The sequence below is a fragment of the Mustela lutreola genome, chromosome 14, assembly GCF_030435805.1.
Source record: "Mustela lutreola isolate mMusLut2 chromosome 14, mMusLut2.pri, whole genome shotgun sequence".
Lineage (NCBI taxonomy): Eukaryota > Metazoa > Chordata > Mammalia > Carnivora > Mustelidae > Mustela > Mustela lutreola.
In genome coordinates this window covers 4,285,105-4,304,658 of record NC_081303.1, presented here as the reverse complement: position 1 = coordinate 4,304,658, position 19,554 = coordinate 4,285,105, and the positions used below count along the sequence as shown (strand labels likewise).

The window sequence follows — 19,554 nt, the reverse complement described above, 5'->3', positions numbered from 1 at the left end:
AACCTTTCAGACCCACACAAAGTATTATCAACAGCCATGCGTATACTGTCAGGACTTCTTACACAAACAAACAAGAAAAACAGCAAAAAAAAAAAAAAAAAAAAAAAAAAGCAGAAGCTGAGAGAGACCCAGAGAGGTAGGCAGGGGCACAGAATGCAAAAAAGGAAACAGATCAGTGGTGGTAATTATTACCTCTCTTTTAAAATCCTATCTTTAGGGGGCCTGGGTGGCTCAGTCCATTAAGGGTCTGCCTTCAGCTCAGGTCATGATCCCAGGGTCCTGCGATGGAGCCCCAAGTCAGGCTCCCTGCTCAGTGGGGAACCTGCTTCTCCCTCTCCCTCTGCCTGCTGCTCTGCCTATTGTGCTCTCTCTCTACCTCTCTGTCAAATATTAAAAAAATAATAATAAAATCTTATCTTTAATTACAGGTGTCTGGTCCACAGATACAAGAAAAGGCCTGAGTAGTACGCAGGGTAGTTTCTGTGGCAGTCACGGGCTCTCCAAAGCTCATTCAGGGAGACAGAAGTAAGAAAAGGAGTTCTAGGTGGTGAGAAAATTGGGAGTTGACGTCCTGTGCCTTTTCCCAGCCACGTCTCAGCCCTGCAGCGTCCATGGTAGGCAACGCCCTTCGTCACAGGTCTCTGAAAGCGGCCCAAGGAAGGCTCCCCTCTGGACTCTGACTCATTGGGCTGGAACAACCAACCCGGATCAAAGAGAGGACGGAGGGAGCGGGGGCGGGAGCCGACTCTTGCACGGGGACCTGACCCTGCAAGTAGGCCCAGGGTCTCCAGGGCAGCCCCCGTGTGGGCCTCACCCTCCAAGCTGCCTGGCTGGGGAGCTCCGAGCAAGTCCTCTCTGGGCCTCCCTTCGGCCCTGCTGCCAGTGCCTGGGATTCCAGGGCGTCTGGAGGAGTCCACGCCTGCCCCGGGCAGTGAAAGTTGTGCCTGAGAGTTGCAGCTCCAGGGCCCTTGCCTAAATGGGGGAGGGTTGGGGTTCCATGTCTTTGGGTTCATTTTCCATTTTTCTTCTCTGTCAGCCCTGCCTTTCCCCTTCTGTTTCCTTTTTTGCATTCTGTGCCCCTGCCTACCTCTCTGGGTCTCTCTCAGCTTCTGCTTTTTTTTTTTTGCTGTTTGTCTTCCTCTCCCTGTCTTTCCGTCTCTGTGCCTCTCTGTCCATCAGTGAACATTGCCCCAGACACACAGACACCTGCCTCTGCCTCTGCCACAGGACGGCTCCTGGGCAGGGCAGGGGTGCCCCTTGGAATGTGAGTGTTCCAAGTTCTGCCCTCCGACCTGTGACTGGGACAGGGAAGGGGGCCAGGTGGCATGACCTTCGCACCAGTGCCCAGAGGCCGGGCTGTCTGGTGGCTGCCACGCTGCCGGAGCCCTTTGGCAGGTCCCTGATTCGGAGGCTACAGGTAGAGCTGCAGCGTCCGGGGTCCACAGTGCTTTCCTCTCCCACTGGATACAGCACGGTTTCTTTCCAGAAAGGAGCCCCTGCCAGCCAAGCCCGTGTTTCACTCACAGGGTCCGAGGGGAGGCCTCTGTGGTCCCAGGCTGCTCTGTGCAACTCCGAACACGCAGACCTTGTCAGAATACTTGCGATCTTCCTTTAGGGGCCCCGGCGCTGGGAGGTCAAATTCTGCCTTCTGCACCGCTCCTTGCCCTTCCAGTCAGCAAGGGCCACTGTTTCCTCACACAGGCGCGGAGAGTGGTAGAGGGAGAGAGGCAGGTGGAGCACCAGGCCCCGACAGGGGAGGACGAGGGCGAGGGGGTCCCCCGCTCTCCCACCCCTGCGGGAGTCCTGACCCCGGATTCCCAGCCGGTCTCAGGCCCTAGGGCGCAGGCTAGGGACGTTGCTGCTCTTGGCTGCTCTCTAGTGGTGACCCATGAGCATCGCACCGTGAAATTCTAAGTTCTGCCAAAGCTGGTCCTCCCCCCTCCCTGGCCATTGTGCTTTCCCCTCTGGCCTCTTGCCCACTGGGTCGGGGGCGTGGGGGTCGGGGGGGTCTAGAGTCTTAATGCCTCGCTGCTGCGGCCTGATTCCTTGATGTTTTCAAGCCCTTCCTGCAAGCTCAGGTCGGTGTCTTGGCTCCCCTGGTGCTTACCTCCTCTGTGGAAACACCTGCCAGATGGAATGCTGAAGCCCATTCCTCTGGAACCCTTCCCCGCCGCTCTCTGCCCACCCGTCCTGCCCCTCCCACCCCCTCGCAGGGCGGCTGTGCACCTGTGCAGTCTGCGCACCCATTCATGGAGGTGACATCGGACTCACCCCTCTTCCTATCTACGCTACCCACAGGCGGCCTCCCTAAGCAGGTGTCTACCCTGACAGGATGGCCGGCCGATGGTGGTTTGCAGAGCAGAGCTGTCCCCACGATGGGGCATCCCCACGATGGGGCGTCCCCACGATGGGCTCTGTGACAAGTGCTTAGGAACACCGCCCTGTGTACTTCTCAGGTGAGGAACCCCTCATGCACCCAGGAGTTCCCTCCCTCGGTCTCCTTGCACTGCTGACTGCACCAGCACCTCTAAGATCGGGAACCCTCAGGGTGCTCCACTGCGAGGAGTGTCACCCAGGAGCTAGTCACAGTTGATTTCGGAGAGGTGGAGGGGGTAGGAGGACGACAGCAGGAAATTCCACAGGTGTGGGATCTTCTATGTGAGAGACATGAGGGATCCAGGGCCGTGAGGGGACAGGCTGAACGGTGGTCCCTGAAGTCCTCTGGGCCTGTCTCTCAAACGGAAGGTGTGTGTGTGTGTGTGTTTACTTTTTGATGATTGTGACCTTTGTTCTTAAGGCCAGTGCCCTGGAGCTTGGGTGAGCCTACGATGCTTATTTATTTATTTATTTATTTATTTATTTATTTCAGCTGTCTATGGAAGAGTGATGAAGTTCCAGGCCCAGGGCTCTGCTAAGGAGATAGGAAGCAGCTTTGTATGTACACTCAATGTCCTATTAGAACCACTGTGGGTGTCTTTTCAATGAAAAAGCAAAAATTAAGTACCTTAGATAAGACATCTGGAACTTGAAACAAAATAGGCAAATTCATATCCTTCTTGGATGAAATCAGAAAAGTGGCAGAGGCATGAGGATATCTGAAGTAATCAAAACAAAGCAAGTTAGAACCACAATCTCTGGTTTGAAGAGCCAAGCCCTTGGCTGGTTCAGAGACGTAGGGGTCAAAACAGACAACCCCAAGATGGACCACTCTGGCCTGCAGATTATTTTGAGCTGAAAACCACCAAGGCCCAAAAGACTTGGGAAGAAACGCTGATCTTCCCCTTAACTATCCAAAAGAGTTTAGATAGAGGACCTGTTCCTGGGAAGAGAGCTATCACCATAGATTATTTACTATTTACTACTAATTTACTATCACCTAGGTAAGGTAGTCTGGGAGGCATTTAGCAAAGTCTGTTGAAATTCATCTCTGGGTCCCTTTGTTTCTCGGTGGCCCAGCAAACATTCGTTTACCAAACATTTACTCTTTTCTTTCTTCCTGTGAGTTGTTTTCCTTCCCTTTGACTCCCCAACCCCTTCTCCTTACTTAGTTCAGAATGACATATATAGTCATTACGTATGACCGTCTTTGGAATCTCACGTGGGTTCCTGTATGTACAAAATCAAATTTGATCTTCCCTTATTAATGTGTCTCAGGTCGATGGGATTCTCAGACCAGCCAGAAGAACGTGAAGGGCAGAGGAAAGGTTCTCCTCGCCAACAGAGATAACCCACGGGACACCCAGGGAGTTGTTTCTCACCCCAGTCCTGAAGGGCACAGACCATCTGGCAGCTTCCAAAGGAAGGCTTTGCCCTCGTAAGTCACTCTAGCTTCTCTGTCTTTTTGTTTTGAAGTAACCAATGAAGTGTCGGAGACAGTGTACAAAGGCAGGAAAAAGTTGTTTGTAAGAGCAGATGTGTAATGGGTGAAATGCAACCAGATCTCCTTGGAAGAGCTGTGTGTGTATAAGTTGTTCATATTTAATAAGCGCAGAGTTCTTCCATGCCTGGTCTGCTTTCTTGGAGTCTGTGTCCCTGGGCACTGCGTCTACTCATTTCTTCCCATGGAACAGATTCTTCTTCCAACCACTCTGGAACATTCTTTCTTTCTAGTCAGGGGTGGAGCAGTGACACTGCGGGGACCCAATCAGTTTTCCTCACAGGGTGTGACCTGCCTCGTGGCTATTGTTTCATTTTATTACAATATCAGAGGCCAAGGCAGGCAGGGGGCCTGTTGTCCTAAACTGCTTGTGTGTACGACACTGTGCATGCCCCCGGCATTCCAGAAATGGAAACTCGGCTTGCCAGGAACACCTCTCTAACGAGAAAAGAGGTCGCTGTTCATTGTTCATTTATAACTCAGGCATGTGGAAGGAGTTTGGTATTCCCAAGGCATTCGCAGTTTCACTTCTGCTCACCATTTCCCGGGGCCCTGGTGGAGCAGGGGCGGAGGGTCTGACCCGGCCCCTTCACTGTCTTTGACCTGGAACAGCCTGCCTTGGACTGGACATCCAAATGCTGACCTAGGGAGACCAGAGGCCACTCTTGAGCTGCCTGAACACTCAGTGATCTCCGATCAACAGGGCCTCAGTGTGACCTGGGGGCTTCTGAGCCTGAGAATGACGGTGGCTTTCGTGTGGCAAGACTGTCTTCTCCGAAGGAAGGAGGGCTGTGGAGGCCCCGGTGTCTGAGCCAGGTCTCAACTCCCCCAGCCGGTACGCGTGTTTCTGGGCTTCGTGGCTGGGGGGCTCTGAGTACATTTCACTGCAAGTGTCTTTCTCTTTTTCAGACTGTTCTGCGTTAGAACTGCTTGTCCGAAACTAGGAAATGCTAAAAGCACATTTATCACTATCTTACTGAGGCCTGAGGAAAAGGTTTTGCCAAAAACAAACAGTCTGGAACCCAGAGCTTTAACCGGATGAAGAGATTCTAATCTTTAAGAATTGCTGATACTTAAACAAACCATCCTGTCAAAGGACTTTGCACTCTGGTGTTGTCTCCCTGAAAGCTCCAGGCACCATCCCGGCATCCGTCAGGCCAGTGTCTGTGAGGTAGACAAGTGTGTTTCTCTTTACATGGGCTGAGATCCCCGCCCAAGTTCTGTTCAGAAATGAGCAGAGCTTCACTGACCCTGAGGTAATTTCTCCTCAGGACCAGCTCAAGGTTAGCTGGCCAGAGGGAAAACTACCCCTTCCCTTCACACTGTCCACAGTCTGTCCCTTCTGATATTCCAGGACCTGGCTGTGTTCTGGCGCTGCCCCGCTGTGTTCTGGGCCTTCTTCAGGGCCCCGTCCTGTTCCCCCTCCCTGCGCCCGACCCCAAAACTGTACAATCTGGGAACAGGAGAGCCATGCCCGCTGGTGCTTTCCTCCTGGCTGCGGGGGCAGATCTGATGGGAACAGGGCTGAGCTGGGGTAGTGAGCTCCTACCCGAGTCAGGCGGTGACCACCGGCCATTTCACATTAGCTGGAGCTCAGATTCGAAGTTAAGTAAAAGTAGCAGGAAAGAGCTGGAAGCACTTGAGGGGGCTCTGGAAATGCACACAGCTGGCTGGCTGCTTGCCGAGAAGGTGGCTTTTAAAAGGAGCGGCCCATACACATCCATGCTGTCCAGAGGGGATGTGGGGAGAGTGTCCCTGCCGGGGACTGCTCACCTGTGGGCAGGAGGGCACGTGTCTCCCTAGGCCCTTCTGGTTTCTCCCATTTGCGCCCGCATTACCTCACCTTCCCCTTCCTTCCACTTCCCCTCCCCGGAGCAGCGTGTGTGACCACAGCCAGGGACGTGGAGAAGCGTGAGGAAGCCCGGGGACTGCTCGCGTCCGCGCTAAAACGCCGCGAACGCACCAGCACGTCCCGTTTGGAGGCCGAGAATCCCGTCGCCCAGCGGTGCGGAAGCGAAGGACCGGAGAGATGGGAGGAGCGGCCTCACAGGGACGCGGGCAGGCGCTCCTCTCTCGACGTGGGTGGTTAAAATGAGAGGCAAAGTAAGACGCCGACGACAGCAGAAGCGTGGACGCGCAGCATCCAGGGCGCAAGGTCCGCGCTGTGGAGCGCCGGCGGGAGGGGAAGGTTGTGCGGACGGCGTCCCCCTGCCAGGCCCATCCTGAGCGCCCGCGCTCGTCCGAGACACCCAGGCCACGTCTGGCTTCGGAACCCTCTCCTTGGGCTTCTCAGCGGCCCGGGCCTGCCCCTCTGATAACCGACCCCCGGGGGTCTTTCCTGCAACCTTTGCCCTCGGGGGCTGAGCGGTTACCTTTTGGGGAGGCTGAGCACTAGCGGCTTGTTCACGAGGCTGGCCTCACTCAGCCAAGGGATCTTGCCAAACTTGGGAACAGAAACCTGGAGAGAAATGGAGAGAGACGGATCGTTCTGCGGACCCGAGGGCCCCCGAGCCGTCACAGCCCGGGCCCGAGGACGCTCCCGCAGGCTCCCGGGCAGCCGGCGCGCTGCGGACCGCGGCTGCGGCCTGAGCCCTCGGAGCCCGTCGCGCATCCCCTCGGGCATCCCCGCGCGCGGCGGACGGACAGACGGAGCCCACGCGTGACCTGCCCTCGCGGACCAGGTCCGCTGACCTCGGGGCGCGCCGCGTCTGGCGTCCCCGCGTCCGTCGCGTGGCGGCTTCATCCCTCCCGCCCGCTCGGGCCTCCCTGAAGTCGGCCGCCGGCCTCGGACTTCCCCGCCGCGGCCCCGCCGCCCCTTCCAGACAGCGGAGGGCGGAGAACCGCGCCCCGGAGCCCCGGGCGGTGCGCGTTCGTCTCCGGTACGGCCTTCCCGGCGGGGCCCTGCCCCTGCAGCCGCGCCCCGGGAGGGGTCCCCCCTGCGGCCGGTGCTCGGGCCGCGGAGTGTCGTCTCTTCCGGTCCCTGCGGAGTCGGAGCCCCCAGCGGCGTCTGCGGGCGCCCCCGGGGGATGCGCGCAGGCCGTTCGCGGACGCCGGGACGCCCCAGCTGAGCGCCTGACGGGTCGCGGGAGCGCGTAAGATCCGTCCCGGACAGCCCGGCCCCCGGCCCGAGTCACATCCCGCCCTCCCGTCGGGCGCGCGCTTTTTCCTCGGCTCTGAAGGGGCGTCCGCCCCGGGGCAGCCGCGAGGTCTCCGAGCCGCCGGGAGGGGGCAGCAGCGAGCTCGCCGCTCCGCCGGCCGCGCGGGGGCGCTCTCGCCGCGGAGGTGCTGGCGGACCCGGAAGTGCTCGGCCGCCGCCGCGACCCCGGCGCCCCGGTTGGGGAAGGAGGCGGCAACCGCCCTCCGCGAGCCGCGCCGCCCCCGGGGAGGTGCGGGCAGGTGGGTCCGGGGCGGGAGCCGGTGTTTCCGGGCCGCTCCGTCCTCCGCCGGCCCCCGCGGGCCCCAGGCCGGTGAGTGAGGGGCGGCGGCGGGCGGGGCAGGCTCGGGAGCGTGCGTGGGGCGCCCCGGCACCCCGGCCGGACCCCGCGGCGCGGCCTTGCGCTTTTCGGCTGCGCGGCCGGGGCGGCCGGGGCGGCGGCCGGGGGGCCCGGAGACTGGGGTCCGTGCTGCAGGGAGGGTCTCCTGGTGCAGCAACACCCGGCGCGGCCTCCGTGGAGACGTGGGGTCGGGCAGGAGGAGTCTCCCTCGCAGACGCGCTGGCCGACCTGGTGTTTCTGACCCCGCGGTGTTCACTGCGCAGGAGAGTCCTTTGCAGCAGAGAGTGACTCGGAAGGCGGGCGAGCCCGGTCCCTGGGTTGAGTCTGGTGTTTCCGAGGCCCTCGGCCAGTACACCGGAGCCCGGGCCTTTCTGTGTTGTGCGGTTTACTCTTGTCTTCAGGCTGCCGCCTTTCCTCGTTTTTAAATAGTCATCGATGCCTGTGAGATCGCAGTAAATAGAAGCTCCCGATCCTGTCCCTAGGAATTTGCATTACTTGCAGCTGAAGGACGCAGTGACAGCGAGGGTTCGGGGTGCTCTGAAGCCCACCGCAGGCCTCGGGGGTATGTGAACCCCGAGGTAACTGGTTTACAGGTCGACCTGCTGGGAAGCCGAGGCTTTGGGGTCAGACTTGGGTTTGAATTTGGCTCCGTTGTTCACCACTGTTGATTGGGTCTGAGGTTACCTGAGCAGTTTGAACCTCAGGTGTGTGCGTTTTTACTCAGAAGGAGGCATTTTGCTAATTACAGGGGAGCTAATGCTGACCTGAGAGGTGGGGATTGAGTGGAGGGAGCCCAGAAGGCGCTCGGTAAGTAAGAGCTAACAGACGGCTCTCGTGTACTTGGGGTTCTAACTTCGAGTCTCAGACGAAATGTCGATGTCCATAATTATGAAGTGGCCACCGCATGTGTTTTGCTCCAACTTTTAATGCACCGACGTGGTTTGATTTTAACTTTGTTCTTCCTTTGACTTTTCACAGCTTTCATAGGTTCACAGTCCTCCTTTTTCTAGGAACTTGGCTCAGAGAACAAGCTCATCTACTGTAGGCCTGGCCTGGGTTGCTGCCTTTGAAACTCGGAACGACATCAGCCACAGCACCGCATGGAATTTCCAGAAAGTTCTTATTTAGAAACATCATAGAGAACAAGAGCCACCTGGACTGGTGCGAGGGAGCTTGCACCGGCCTGCGTCTGAGGGAGAGGATGACGTGTGCCCAGCCTGTAACGAACGCGAGGGAGGCCAAGTGGCAGAAGGTCCTGTATGAGCGCCAGCCCTTTCCTGATAACTACGTGGACCGGCGTTTCCTGGAGGAGCTCCGGAAGAACATCTACGCCCGGAAATACCAGTACTGGGCTGTGGTATTCGAGTCCAGCGTGGTGGTCCAGCAACTGTGTAGTGTCTGCGTTTTCGTCGTTATCTGGTGGTATTTGGATGAGGGTCTTCTGGCCCCCCAGTGGCTTTTTGGGACAGGGCTGGCTTCTTCACTGATTGGCTACATTTTGTTTGATCTCATCGACGGAGGTGAAGGACGGAAGAAGAGCGGGAGGACGCGGTGGGCTGACCTGAAGAGCGCCCTCGTTTTCATTACTTTCACATACGGTTTCTCGCCAGTGCTAAAGACCCTGACGGAGTCCATCAGCACTGACACCATCTATGCCATGTCAGTCTTCATGCTCTTAGGCCACCTCATTTTCTTCGACTATGGTGCCAATGCTGCCATCGTATCCAGCACCCTGTCCTTGAACATGGCCATCTTCGCTTCCGTCTGCCTCGCGTCACGCCTGCCCCGGTCCCTGCATGCCTTCATCATGGTGACGTTTGCCATCCAGATTTTTGCCCTGTGGCCCATGTTACAGAAGAAACTGAAGGCGTGTACTCCCCGCAGCTATGTGGGAGTGACGCTGCTTTTTGCGTTTTCAGCCTTGGGAGGCCTCCTGTCCATCAGTGCTGTGGGAGCCATCCTCTTCGCCCTTCTGCTGGTTTCCATCTCTTGTCTCTGCCCTTTGTACCTCATTCGCCTGCAGGTTTTCAAAGAAAACATTCATGGGCCTTGGGATGAGGCTGAAATCAAAGAAGACTTATCCCGGTTTCTCAGCTAAGTTAGAGACTCGCATTCTGTTAGGAAGGCAGGCTGCTAGACTGGCCTCCCACCTAGTGTAGGATTTGAAGGCAGAGTCCCATTGTGGATGCAACGTACCGATGCGGGTCGGGGAGCGGAGATCAAAAGAAGAACCTGTAACCAAAGGCGTGGGTGGTGAAGGTGCTTGTCCCTTCTGTTATTTTGTGGATGAAGAAGCTTCCTGGGGCCTTCTTGAATTCTTGCCTCTCACTCACTGTAACAAATGAAGTCATGTCGTTTCTATTTATTGAAAAAAAAAAAATAATACACCCATTAAGTTGTCTCACGATTTTTCTCTCAGCTGGAGGCTGACGGAAGGGGCGTGGAGAGTGAAGAGAAAACGAAAATAAGTGGGCTTATGTGTAAAGTCACTTCTACCTTTATTTGTGTAGAGCTTAAATGTGTGAATCCTGGATGCTGTGCTCTGTTATTGGCTAAGATTACAGAATTGTCACTTCACGCTGACTCCGGCTTCTCCTCAGCCCTCAGGGAGGCGTGGACAGGCTAACTGCAAGGGAGAGTGTGAGGTGTCACGTAATCATAATCACGTAATACATAATCAGATTGTGTCATGATACATAATCATAATGCCAGGCATTCAGAGAGGCTGACATAGTTGGGAACTCTTTCCTGGAGGAGGTGGCCTTTGAGCTTGGTCTCACTTGGAGGTGAGACTGGGATTGAGGTAAAAGGTGGTTTTCGGGCAAGGTGGCAAAGGCCTTTAGGAACCAGGTAAGTAATATGAACAAGAGAAGCCGGCACACATCGTGCGGCGAATGGCAACTGAGCCCGGGACGGAGCGCGCCCTGGCCAGCGAGGGCAGCCACCCTCCAGCTGAGGGTTTCTGGCCAGAATGTAGGCCTGGCTGCAGATCCGTAGAATTCTGAGTAATCTCCGAAATGAAATCTCAGTAGCTTTAAATGGGATTTTTCTTGTGGAATCTGACTTGTAAATTCTGTCAAATTTAAATCCTGACAGAAACCACGCTCGGATGCAGCCTCTGGCCACTGTTGTGCTACATCTGTTCTTTGGGTCGCACGGGGCTTTAGAGTTATGGGGACTGGAGGAAAAGTTGGAACGGGAGGTTCGAGTGACAAGAATTTGGGGTTCATACTGCAGGTCATCGGGAGGAACCCAGCTTACGTAGGAGGGAGGAGATGATTAGATCATGGGTTAGTTTGCAACTGCTGTGTGTCTCGTTTTTCACCTGTAAAGTGGGAATGGAAGTATTACCTCTAGAACCGTGGTAATTGAGATCTAGGCAGAACGCTCCAGGAGCACTGACACTACATAGGGTCCCGTCACACCGCAGTCCCGTCACACCGCAGTCACGTCAGCGGTTCCTGTTACCAAGTTGACCTGTAGGAGGACTTGAAGAGGATAAAGTACAAAAAGCATGAGGCACCTCCCAGAGCAGCTGGTATCTCCTGAAGTCAGTCACTGGGGGCAGGTCCCTGAGCCATCTCACTAGAGATTAGCTTCAAGTCAGGAATTTCATCCAAGTCATCGTCTTCCGAAAGTTCTGCTTTCTTCTCTGAACATCGATTTCTCAGTCTTGTCTTCAGCAGGGTTGTGAACTAGTGTCTTCAGTTCTCTCACCTCACATCACTCTCTTTCCGATTTGAATTTGGACTGATGAGTATAGTATTTCATCAGGATGGGTCATTTTCCCTAAGGCACGTTAGAGTTTTTTCGCAGCCCCTTAAGACACTGGCTCATGGGGAGAGACGGGTCTTGGACAGTGATGAGCTCGGGGCATCCATCTACTGCCTGTGTTGGGTGTGGCCTTTTCATGCCTTGAGAGGGCCCAGAACTGGCTCCTAGTTACTGTGTGGCTCACATTAGGAATAGGGCAGGTGTTAATGGTTGACGGTAGTAAAGAATTGTATAAAATTGTGCTTTACTTCTTTATATCCTAGTACATTTGCCTTATTTGAATGCGTTTCTGATGATCAACTTCATGGAACTCACGTAGCAGCCACGTCCATGTTGATGAGCAGAAAGTTTTCCAAATTTGAACCAAAGTTTGATGAGTAGAAAGTTCTCCAAATTTGAACCATTTTCAAGAGTAGTTTCAGTGGGATGAATTAATGGGCCTGCGCTGTCATTTTCAGCTCTTCTCCGTCACGCTGTATATAGTATGTGGAGCCCCCCAAGGCCTGATACTGTTTCGTTTGGCGGTTCTGGTTCAGTGTGGAGGTGACAGGGGGATGGGGAGTTGAGGGTTGGTTGTGAGGGTGTAGGGCCGGACAGCCAACTCGGTCCAGGTAGAAATGTGGTGAGAAGGATATTCCCACAAGGGTGAACAAACAGCACGTTCAAAGTGTTCAGGGTCCTGATTTCATCCTGGCAGGGGACAGCAACACAGAATAGACGGGCCGTAGGGCGAGGGCTTGAGGTCTGAAAGTGCTGAGTACTTTGAATTAGCGTGTAGTCCATGCAAATTAAGGGTTTCTGGAAAGGGATATAAGATTCCTACCGAACACAGGTTTATGCATACATACATAAATAAAATTCTGGCCACAGTCTTGAGGCTGAACTACAAGGCTGAGCTTGGGGACCTCTGTGGCAGTGGTGCAGAGTCTGGATGAAGCGTGGTGACGATGGTGGGTGTGGACATGAGGGCCCTGATGCCAGAAATTCTTCGAGATCTTGGGAGACTCGTGTTGGGTAATGGAAGGGACTAGAGGAGGAGTGGGGCCTCTTGCTTAAGCAAATTTCTGTTTTATTCACTATTCCATGAAAAAGAAGTGAGGACAGATTTGGGGGTGATGAAGATAAAATAAGAATGGGACACATTAAGTTTGAGGTGCCTGAAATGGGACACTCAGGCTAAGGTGTTGCACATGTATCTGGAAGACATTGGCTCCACATTCTGGGCATATTCTAGAAGGGTATTGAGGTCTAAACAATCTAGTGTTTTTGTACTTGGAATTCTTTGTACAGAATTGGTCGCCCCATAACCAGGCTAGAGAGGAATTAGAGATGGGCCACAGAAGGAGAATTAAAAAATCAAAATGATAACCAACGGGAAAGAATGCCCTATGAAAACAGATTAGAGAATTGGACAGCACGGCCTGGAAGGAAGGCTCAACAGAGATACAGTCATCACCTCTAACACTGACAAGGGTCAAGGGGAATGTTGATTTGTTCACCGTATCATGAGCAGGAGAGGACACCCTTTGGAATTCGAGCAGGGGGAGTTTCAGACAAATGAAAGTATAATTTTGTGCACTTTCTGTGTGTAGCTCCAAGAAGTTCCCCAGACCAAGGACATAAATGGATTCCAAAATGATTTTGGGGAAAAAATACAAATAAGCCGTAAATATTTTATAAGAAAAGTAGTCCCAAGTAGTCCCCAAAGTAGTCAAGAAGTCCCAAGCCCACACGCGGTGCTCCCCGAGGGGTGATGAGGCTCACTTAGGCGCACCGCTTGGGGTTGCTGCTGGCACAGGGACACAGGCCTGGATGACGATGGGCATGACCTGGTGTGACAGTCATTGGGAAAGCTACTCATCACTAAAGCACAGTGATGCAGCCAGTCCCCTAAATTCAAGCTACTTTGGAAGAGTGCAAGCAGAACAGTAGTGACTTAGATTTTTGGAGGATATTATGGTGCGTGTGGGAAGGGAAAGGGGAAAGGAAAGGAGCAGGTATTGCAGTAGCCTTGGAGTTAAGATCCCAAACCCAATGCCTGCTTGCATGGGAAACTGTTAGCCCTCCCTTCTCTGCACCCCTTCTCCCAGCTCTGCTTCCTCTCAACCTTGTGGTCGATAGGTAAGGCTATATGGAGAGTGGTGCTGGCAAGTGAGAGCAGAGACGGGGGAGTTGAGGAGGTAGCTTAGCCTGTCCCTCTGAAACGGCACCACTGTGGCTGGGACAGAAGGGATCAGGGAGAGGCAGAGCTATAGGGCAGCGACGGTGCCTTGTTTTGAGGCCACGCTGTGGTGTACAGAGAGGACCGGCAGGTAGCTGGAAGGCTGCGGGGATCTGAGGAGAGCAGCACGTTGTTCTGTGCGGTGACCAACTTGGTGTCCGGGTCACGCCTCTGTGCCGTGGCAGGGCTGGAAACTTCTGAGGGAGCCTGTGGGCAGCTGGCTTCGACTGTGCATTTAAGAATCCATGCTGGGCGCTTTCAAGGAGGCATGGAGCCATTCTACATCTAAGCTAAAGGCTCAAGATCAAGGCAAAGAAGAGCCAGCAGAGGGCATCAGTCACACAATTTTACACTATTTCAAAGGCCCTGGCGGCGGGGAAATCGGAGTGGGACACAGTGCCATCCTGTGGAACTTACTGTTTCTCCTTTTTGTAATGAAATTTAAGTGTCTTGGAATTCTTGATGAATTGTGGTTTGAGAAATAACTGCGTCGTCTGAGGTCTCCCCAAAATCAGGAAGTAAATAGCATGCTGGGATTTGATAAATGACAACGGCTACACTTTCAAGCGCCCAGTGTGTATCAGGCACTGTGTTAGGCACTTGATATGCGTTATTTTATTTACTTTTCGTAACAGTCTTGTAAGACAGGTATTTTCATTTTACAGTTGAGGGGACTGAGACTTGCAGTGATCCAGGAACGTGCCCAAGGCTGTATTGCCCGTTTGGGCTGATACTTTGCTTTTCTGACAGCTGAATGGCATCCAGGGCCAAAGGCTGACTGGTAGGCAGTTGCTTTTAATCCTTTCTCCGATCCCTTATCCCCTTTCTCCCTTATTCCTACCCCCAACATTAGCAGAATATTTCTTGTCCACCCGTGTTGATCGCTACTCACTTTCTGCCATTCACATTTTATGATGTTTGGCCTCAGGAATATATTCATTCAGCAGATACTCACTGGGCACTAACTCTGTGACAGATACTGTTCTATGTGCTTGAGATCGATCTAGGAGCAAAGTGGAGCATCAGCGGTGTTAAACAAGGGGTCATGGTGGTCTCAGAAGTAACATTTGACCGAGGACTTGAAGATGAGTGGATCATTCAGATTCCCGGGGGCGAATATTCCAGGCAGAGGGAAGAGCTGCTGTACGTGTGCTGGCAGAAGACCCCAGGCTGCTTGCAAGTTGGGGGAAGAGCAGGGAGGGGCTGACGTGGGTGACCAAGGGGACACAAGATGTGGCCAAGGAGGTAATGTCGGGTTCTAGATCACATACGACACTGCGGGCTAGTGAAAGGACTCTGGCTTTTACTCGGAGGTGGGAGCCATTGGAGGGGCTTGGAGAAAAAGAGGGACATGATTTTGGAAGGCACGTTCTCATTTTGCCGTGGGCAAGACCAGAGCAGAAAGCAGCGTTAGGAAGCACTTGGCGTCGCCCAGGCAGGGATGCTGGTGCTCAGAACAGTGCTAGCAGAAGTGGCGAAACGAGCTCCATTCTGATACCACCTGAAAGTTGAGTTAAGGGCTTTTTGACTTATTAGATGTGGGGTATGAAAACGAGAAGAAGCATAAAGGACTCTTAAGAGTTTTGGCCTGAGAAATTGAAAGAGAAAGATGTGATCAGTTGGGCTGGGAGCCAAGGCGACACGGGTGGAAACTTGGGGAAGAAAATCGGTTGGAGGCATGTAGGGTATGAACTGTAGATATGAGGGCTGAAATGTTGAGTAGAGAGTTCGACGAGTTTGGATTTTCGGCAGCGTATGGGGTGGAAATACACACTTGGGAACTGTTGGTCTATAAATGCTGGCAGACTGGATGGGGCACTAAGGAGGTTGACAGGAACGGAGAGGAGGACCGAGAACTCCGGATTAAAAGTTCAGAGAAGAACAAGCAAATCGATCTGGAAGTTGGAGTCCTGAAAACTGAGTACAGATGACTTGAGAGGAGATCAGCTGTGACCAGCCAGAAATCCGGGATGGGAGAGGCGACACCACACTTGTATGCTGAGGGCCGTGGGACAGTGGACAGCAGTCGTCGATGGAGGCCAGTGGGAAGACTCTTGGGCATGTAAGACGAGGGGGGCCCAGTGCACGAGTGGAGGGCCTGGCTTCGGCCGGAGGACAGGGCCGTTACCTGTGGTAACTCGCACACGTGGAAGGTAGATACGTAGATGCACATGCCAGTGCACGGGTAGGTTAAGTGGGTAGGTGAGGTGATGGGGATTCGGGGAAGTTCCTTTCTGATAGCTTCAGTTTTCCTGGGGAGCAGGAGGCAGAGAATCAGCTGAGTGATGAGACGGGTCGAGGTTCTGGGGGCCTGAGGCGCGAGAGGGCAGGAGATAGGGCCCTGGGGCAGTGAATGAACAGGCGATGGTTCGTGGAACTGCTGAGCAGAATTAAAGGCTCACTTGAACGTGGTAGTCATGACTTGAAAGCAGAGCGTGTGTGTGTGTGTGTGTGTGTGTGTGTGTGCGCGCGCGTGCGTTCCAGACCATGTACGCGTACACGGTTGCGAAGCGGAGGAGATGCAGAGTTGACTATCCTCAGGGTGGTGCGGAGGTACGGGAGACGAGTGTGTACGCGGGCATCATTGTCGGGACGGACCCCGGCATTTTAGGCGGGTTTGGAGTGAACCGTGATGGGCTGCAGGGCAGGGAGCAGATCGCGGGTGGGAGGTGCCCGCGGTTAGAGGAGTGGAAGTGGAGAGCAGCGAGCAGGGACAGGACTGTCACTTTGGGAGTGAGTAGCGGAGGCACAGTGAGGCCAACAGCGGAGAAATGAAGTCCAAGAAAATAAGTGGGATGGGTGGGCTGGGGTGTTGGAAGGATAATTCATATCTTTGTGAAATCCCCAAGAACTAAGACAGGAATAGTCCTGGGGACAATGACAGGGAAGCAGGAGGTAAAATCATCAAGGAATGGGGGACCATGAACTAAGGATTGGTGGCTCAAAGGGACAGATAGGGACAGATGTGCTGTGGTCTGAGGCCATGAGGTCCAAAGCTAAGGGATTCAGGGCGGATGGAGGAAGAATGGTCTGAACGCAGAAGCAGCAGGGGAACGCCAGCCCCTCAGCGCACACTGCCCCCGGCTGACGCCTGCAGGGGCAGCAGAGCCCCGAGAGGGATTCGGGTTAGGGTTAGAGCGGAAATGTGAAGGTCAGACCGGACGGCAGGCGGAAGGTACTGGGGGTTCTGGTGATCGTGGGACCGAGATTACAGAGGCCAGGGGGACGGGGGGCGGCGGGAGAGCAGCCCAGGATGGGCCCGTCCAGAGCCGCGGGGAGCGCGGAGCGCCGGCGTGCAGGGGCCTCGCAGCCTAGGGGAACTTGGAAGACGGACATAGGCTGGGGACAAGGGCTCATCACCAAGTCCCAGCGGGATGGAGGCCGCAGGCGGGGAGAGAATGCAAGTGTCGGTGGGCGGGGGACGTGCGGTCTGAGCGTGCAGGCTTTGTCCTCCCGAACGTGCTGCTGTTGCTTGCTAGTGGGTTTAATGTACTAATTCTATGGTACTAATCCTTGGAGTAATGCACTTTGTAGCAAGAGCCTTTCGGGGACAATGACACGAACTTCCTGAGAACTGCACCGTCTTCCATCGCTGGGGCCGTGCCACTTGTAGTCTTCTAGAAAGTTTGATTCTGGGTAAAGGGACCGAAGCTATGATGACAGCCAGAGTTTGGCCAAGGTCCTGTGGACAGTCGCTTCTGAGGAAGCGCTCTCCCCTGAGCAGGGGACGGCTCTGGACAGCTGGGGAGACCCGCTGGGGTGAGCGAGCTTAGACCACACTAATGCTCTGGGCAGCTTTCTTTATTCTTTCTCAGCTCACAGGTATGATGAGTGTGTGTCTGTTTTCTAGGGAAACAATAGCAACCACTAACCCAGCCCAAACAGCTCATTCTCTTCCCAGATGTGAGTTACTGTGAGTAACGGGGGATCCCTGAGATGAGGGGGGTCAGGAAGCTTCTGCTTCCCAGCTGCCCAGCATTTGCTCAGCGCTGGGGGCCTGGCAACACTGGAGGGTTGGCACCGCCTCACACCCCTTGGGTAACGCAGGGGCCCGAGGGCCAGAGGAAGGGGCTTAGAAAGGCGAATGGCCTTTTCTGCCACCATCTGGCACCAATTGGCACCCGGGTGCAGACGACACTCTGGATCAGCTGGAGGTCTTGTGCCCCGCACAGGCTAGCCCTGCAGTGCCTTGACCATGTGCTGCTGGGACAATGGGACAGATTGATTCTGCTGATGCAGAGGTGGAGGGAAGCGGCGGTCCCCCCGGGCGCCGGTAAGAAGCTGGCTTTCGGCTGCCCCTGCTTTCCCAAGCCCGGCTGGCTCCCTGCTGCCTGCTCCGGGCCGGCCCTGTGGCCTTGTGCGGAGCCCAAGCAACACTTGGATGCTGCTCAGTGAGAACGCTGTGGGCCTCCCGCTCTTTTAAAATCGCAAAATAAACAGATGCTCAGGCCCTGGGCAGCTTTTGTGTGTGCAAGCTGCGTTTCTGTCTTAAAACAAAAACAAAAACGAGAACGGCAACAGGCAGAAGGAGCTGTCTTCTTGGCTCTGACTTGCTCTCTGCCGCCTTCTGAGCTGCTCCCTCGGAGACGAGAAGTGGGAGCAAAAGCTCCAGCCCAGCAGAGCCGCGAACGCTGGGCTTTCCAGAGCGTGAGATGAAGCTTCAGAGACATACTTTGCCGGCAGCTGTTCTGAGAGCCAGAGCCCGCGTCCGCGTCGCCTCCCTTCCCGTCCTGAGACTCCTTCGGTCTCCCTGACACCCGGCGAGTCTGCGGAGGCTTGGTTTCCTCTGCCTGTCCGTGGCCCCCGTGCAGGAGGTCCGCTGAAGATGTGACCTGGGCCTGAAAATCAGGACCTGATAGAAAATACTGTGAGACTCGATTTGGGTAAAAGCCATACGGGAGTCACAGATGAGTGTCGGGGCGTCCCACAGCCTTCGGTCTGATCAGATTCAAGAGGAACAGAAGAAAACAAACAACGGCGTGTGTTGTGGTGGTGGAGGCAGCCGGGCCGTCCTGTCCACAGGGACACAGAGTAGTGCAGGGGCACAAGCTCCGTCTGATTTATGCAGACAGACTCTGTAGCGTTAGGAAGGGCTGCGGAAATTATTTTTCTTTTTCAGCAGTCTTCCTTTAGGTGAGGTTCGTGTTTTTGTTTTGTTTTTAAGATTCTGTTTATTTGTTAGAGGGAGGGAGAGAGCGCATGAGAGGGGAGAAGGTCAGAGGGAGCAGCAGACTCCTCTTGGAGCTGGGAGCCCGATGCGCAACTCGATCCTGTGACTCCACGATCATGACCGGACCCGAAGGCAGTGGCCTAACCAACTGAGCCACTCAGGTGCCCGCATTGACGGTTTTAAAAAAAACCCCAGAAGCGTCTGGGTGGCTCAGTCGTTAAGCATCTGCTGTCAGCTCAGGTCTGAGCCCTGCATCGGGCTCCCTGATCCGCAGGAAGCCTGCTTCTCCCTTTCCCAGTTGTCCTGCTTGTGTTCCCTCTCTCGCTGTGTCTCTGTCAAATAAATAAAATCTTAAAAAAAAGTCATACTTAATGCTGAGCTATGAAACAGATACTATAATAATTTTCAAACTCTGGGATCCAGAGGATCGAAGGGTGTCCTGTGCCAAGCCGACCGGACATGTCCGTGACAGTAAAGGAATCCTAGGCCGTTTGTGGCAATTCCTGTCCGCGTGGATGCGGTCCCTGTTTGTTTACCAGCAAAGCTCCCTAAGGGAAGGGTTGGAAGTTTTCTCTACTTTTTCCTACCTTTAGTTCTCTTTTCTGCATCTCTTGCTTGCCCTGGATTTCTCCAGCTGGAGACTGGGGACGTGCCCTCGCTGCTTCGCGGGGCGGAGTGCTGCAGTGTGCCGTCTGATTCAGCCGCCTTCTGTTTGAGCCAAGGCAAAGTTCACGGACCACTCCAGCTTCAATTCCACGGTCTTTTCCTCAACCAGTACTTTGTGACTTAGAGTCTGGTATTAGGCTATTCCATTCGAAATAATACATCTGGTTTCTGATTGGCTGAAATGAGCTCTGTCGTTCCTTTCATTGGCAGAGGTCAGAATCCCGGTGTTCCGGAAGGTCAGCGTGCGTTGGGTCAGGTGGATAATTTGGGTTCTAGAACTTAAGTGTTTTCTTCAGCACTGAACTCAGTAACGGTTCTCTCTAGGGAAAGGACTCAAATTTTCTCTCGTCAC

The 19,554-nt window shown here is 54.5% G+C and overlaps 2 protein-coding genes and 1 long non-coding RNA gene across 14 annotated transcripts in view; 2 read left to right on the top strand and 1 right to left on the bottom strand.

Moving 5' to 3' along the window:
- C14H1orf105 (chromosome 14 C1orf105 homolog) overlaps positions 1-19,354 on the bottom strand; it is a 53,660-nt gene extending 34,306 nt beyond the window's left edge. For 2 of the 9 annotated variants that reach the window (XR_009347630.1, XR_009347629.1), the window contains exons 1-2: positions 6,250-7,086; positions 3,005-3,095 (exon numbers count right to left, since the gene is read on the bottom strand). Coding sequence is in view for 7 of the 9 variants with exons in the window: in XM_059146996.1 (XP_059002979.1) it covers positions 427-1,070 (644 nt within the window). In the remaining 2 variants the exon portion in view is untranslated. Of the gene's footprint in view, positions 1-426; positions 1,518-3,004; positions 3,096-6,249; positions 7,101-19,123 lie in introns of those variants that run through there. The other 7 variants (XM_059146996.1, XM_059146995.1, XM_059147000.1 and 4 more) reach the window with 6 other exon arrangements.
- Positions 528-5,083, top strand: LOC131815274 (uncharacterized). Of its 2 annotated transcripts, XR_009347631.1 has the most exons (6): positions 528-614; positions 2,332-2,456; positions 2,870-2,934; positions 3,655-3,814; positions 4,490-4,712; positions 4,787-5,083. It is a non-coding gene; the product is annotated as an uncharacterized LOC131815274 (long non-coding RNA). The 2 variants fall into 2 exon arrangements; XR_009347632.1 differs by lacking the exon at positions 528-614 and having other exon boundaries at positions 2,034-2,456.
- Positions 7,154-9,766, top strand: PIGC (phosphatidylinositol glycan anchor biosynthesis class C). Of its 3 annotated transcripts, none has more exons than XM_059146991.1 (2): positions 7,154-7,273; positions 8,350-9,766. In XM_059146991.1, exon 2 carries the CDS (start codon positions 8,573-8,575, stop codon positions 9,467-9,469), a length of 897 nt encoding a protein of 298 aa, XP_059002974.1. In that variant the 5' UTR covers positions 7,154-7,273; positions 8,350-8,572; the 3' UTR covers positions 9,470-9,766. The 3 variants fall into 3 exon arrangements, with proteins under 3 accessions (XP_059002974.1, XP_059002973.1, XP_059002975.1); XM_059146990.1 differs by having other exon boundaries at positions 7,184-7,344; XM_059146992.1 differs by lacking the exon at positions 7,154-7,273 and adding an exon at positions 7,567-8,178.
- Positions 19,355-19,554: the final 200 nt, after the last annotated feature.

Excerpts from the sequence above, each read along its gene's own strand:
- PIGC (XM_059146991.1), top strand. The coding sequence starts at position 8,573 with ATGACGTGTGCCCAGCCTGTAACGAACGCGAGGGAGGCCAAGTGGCAG.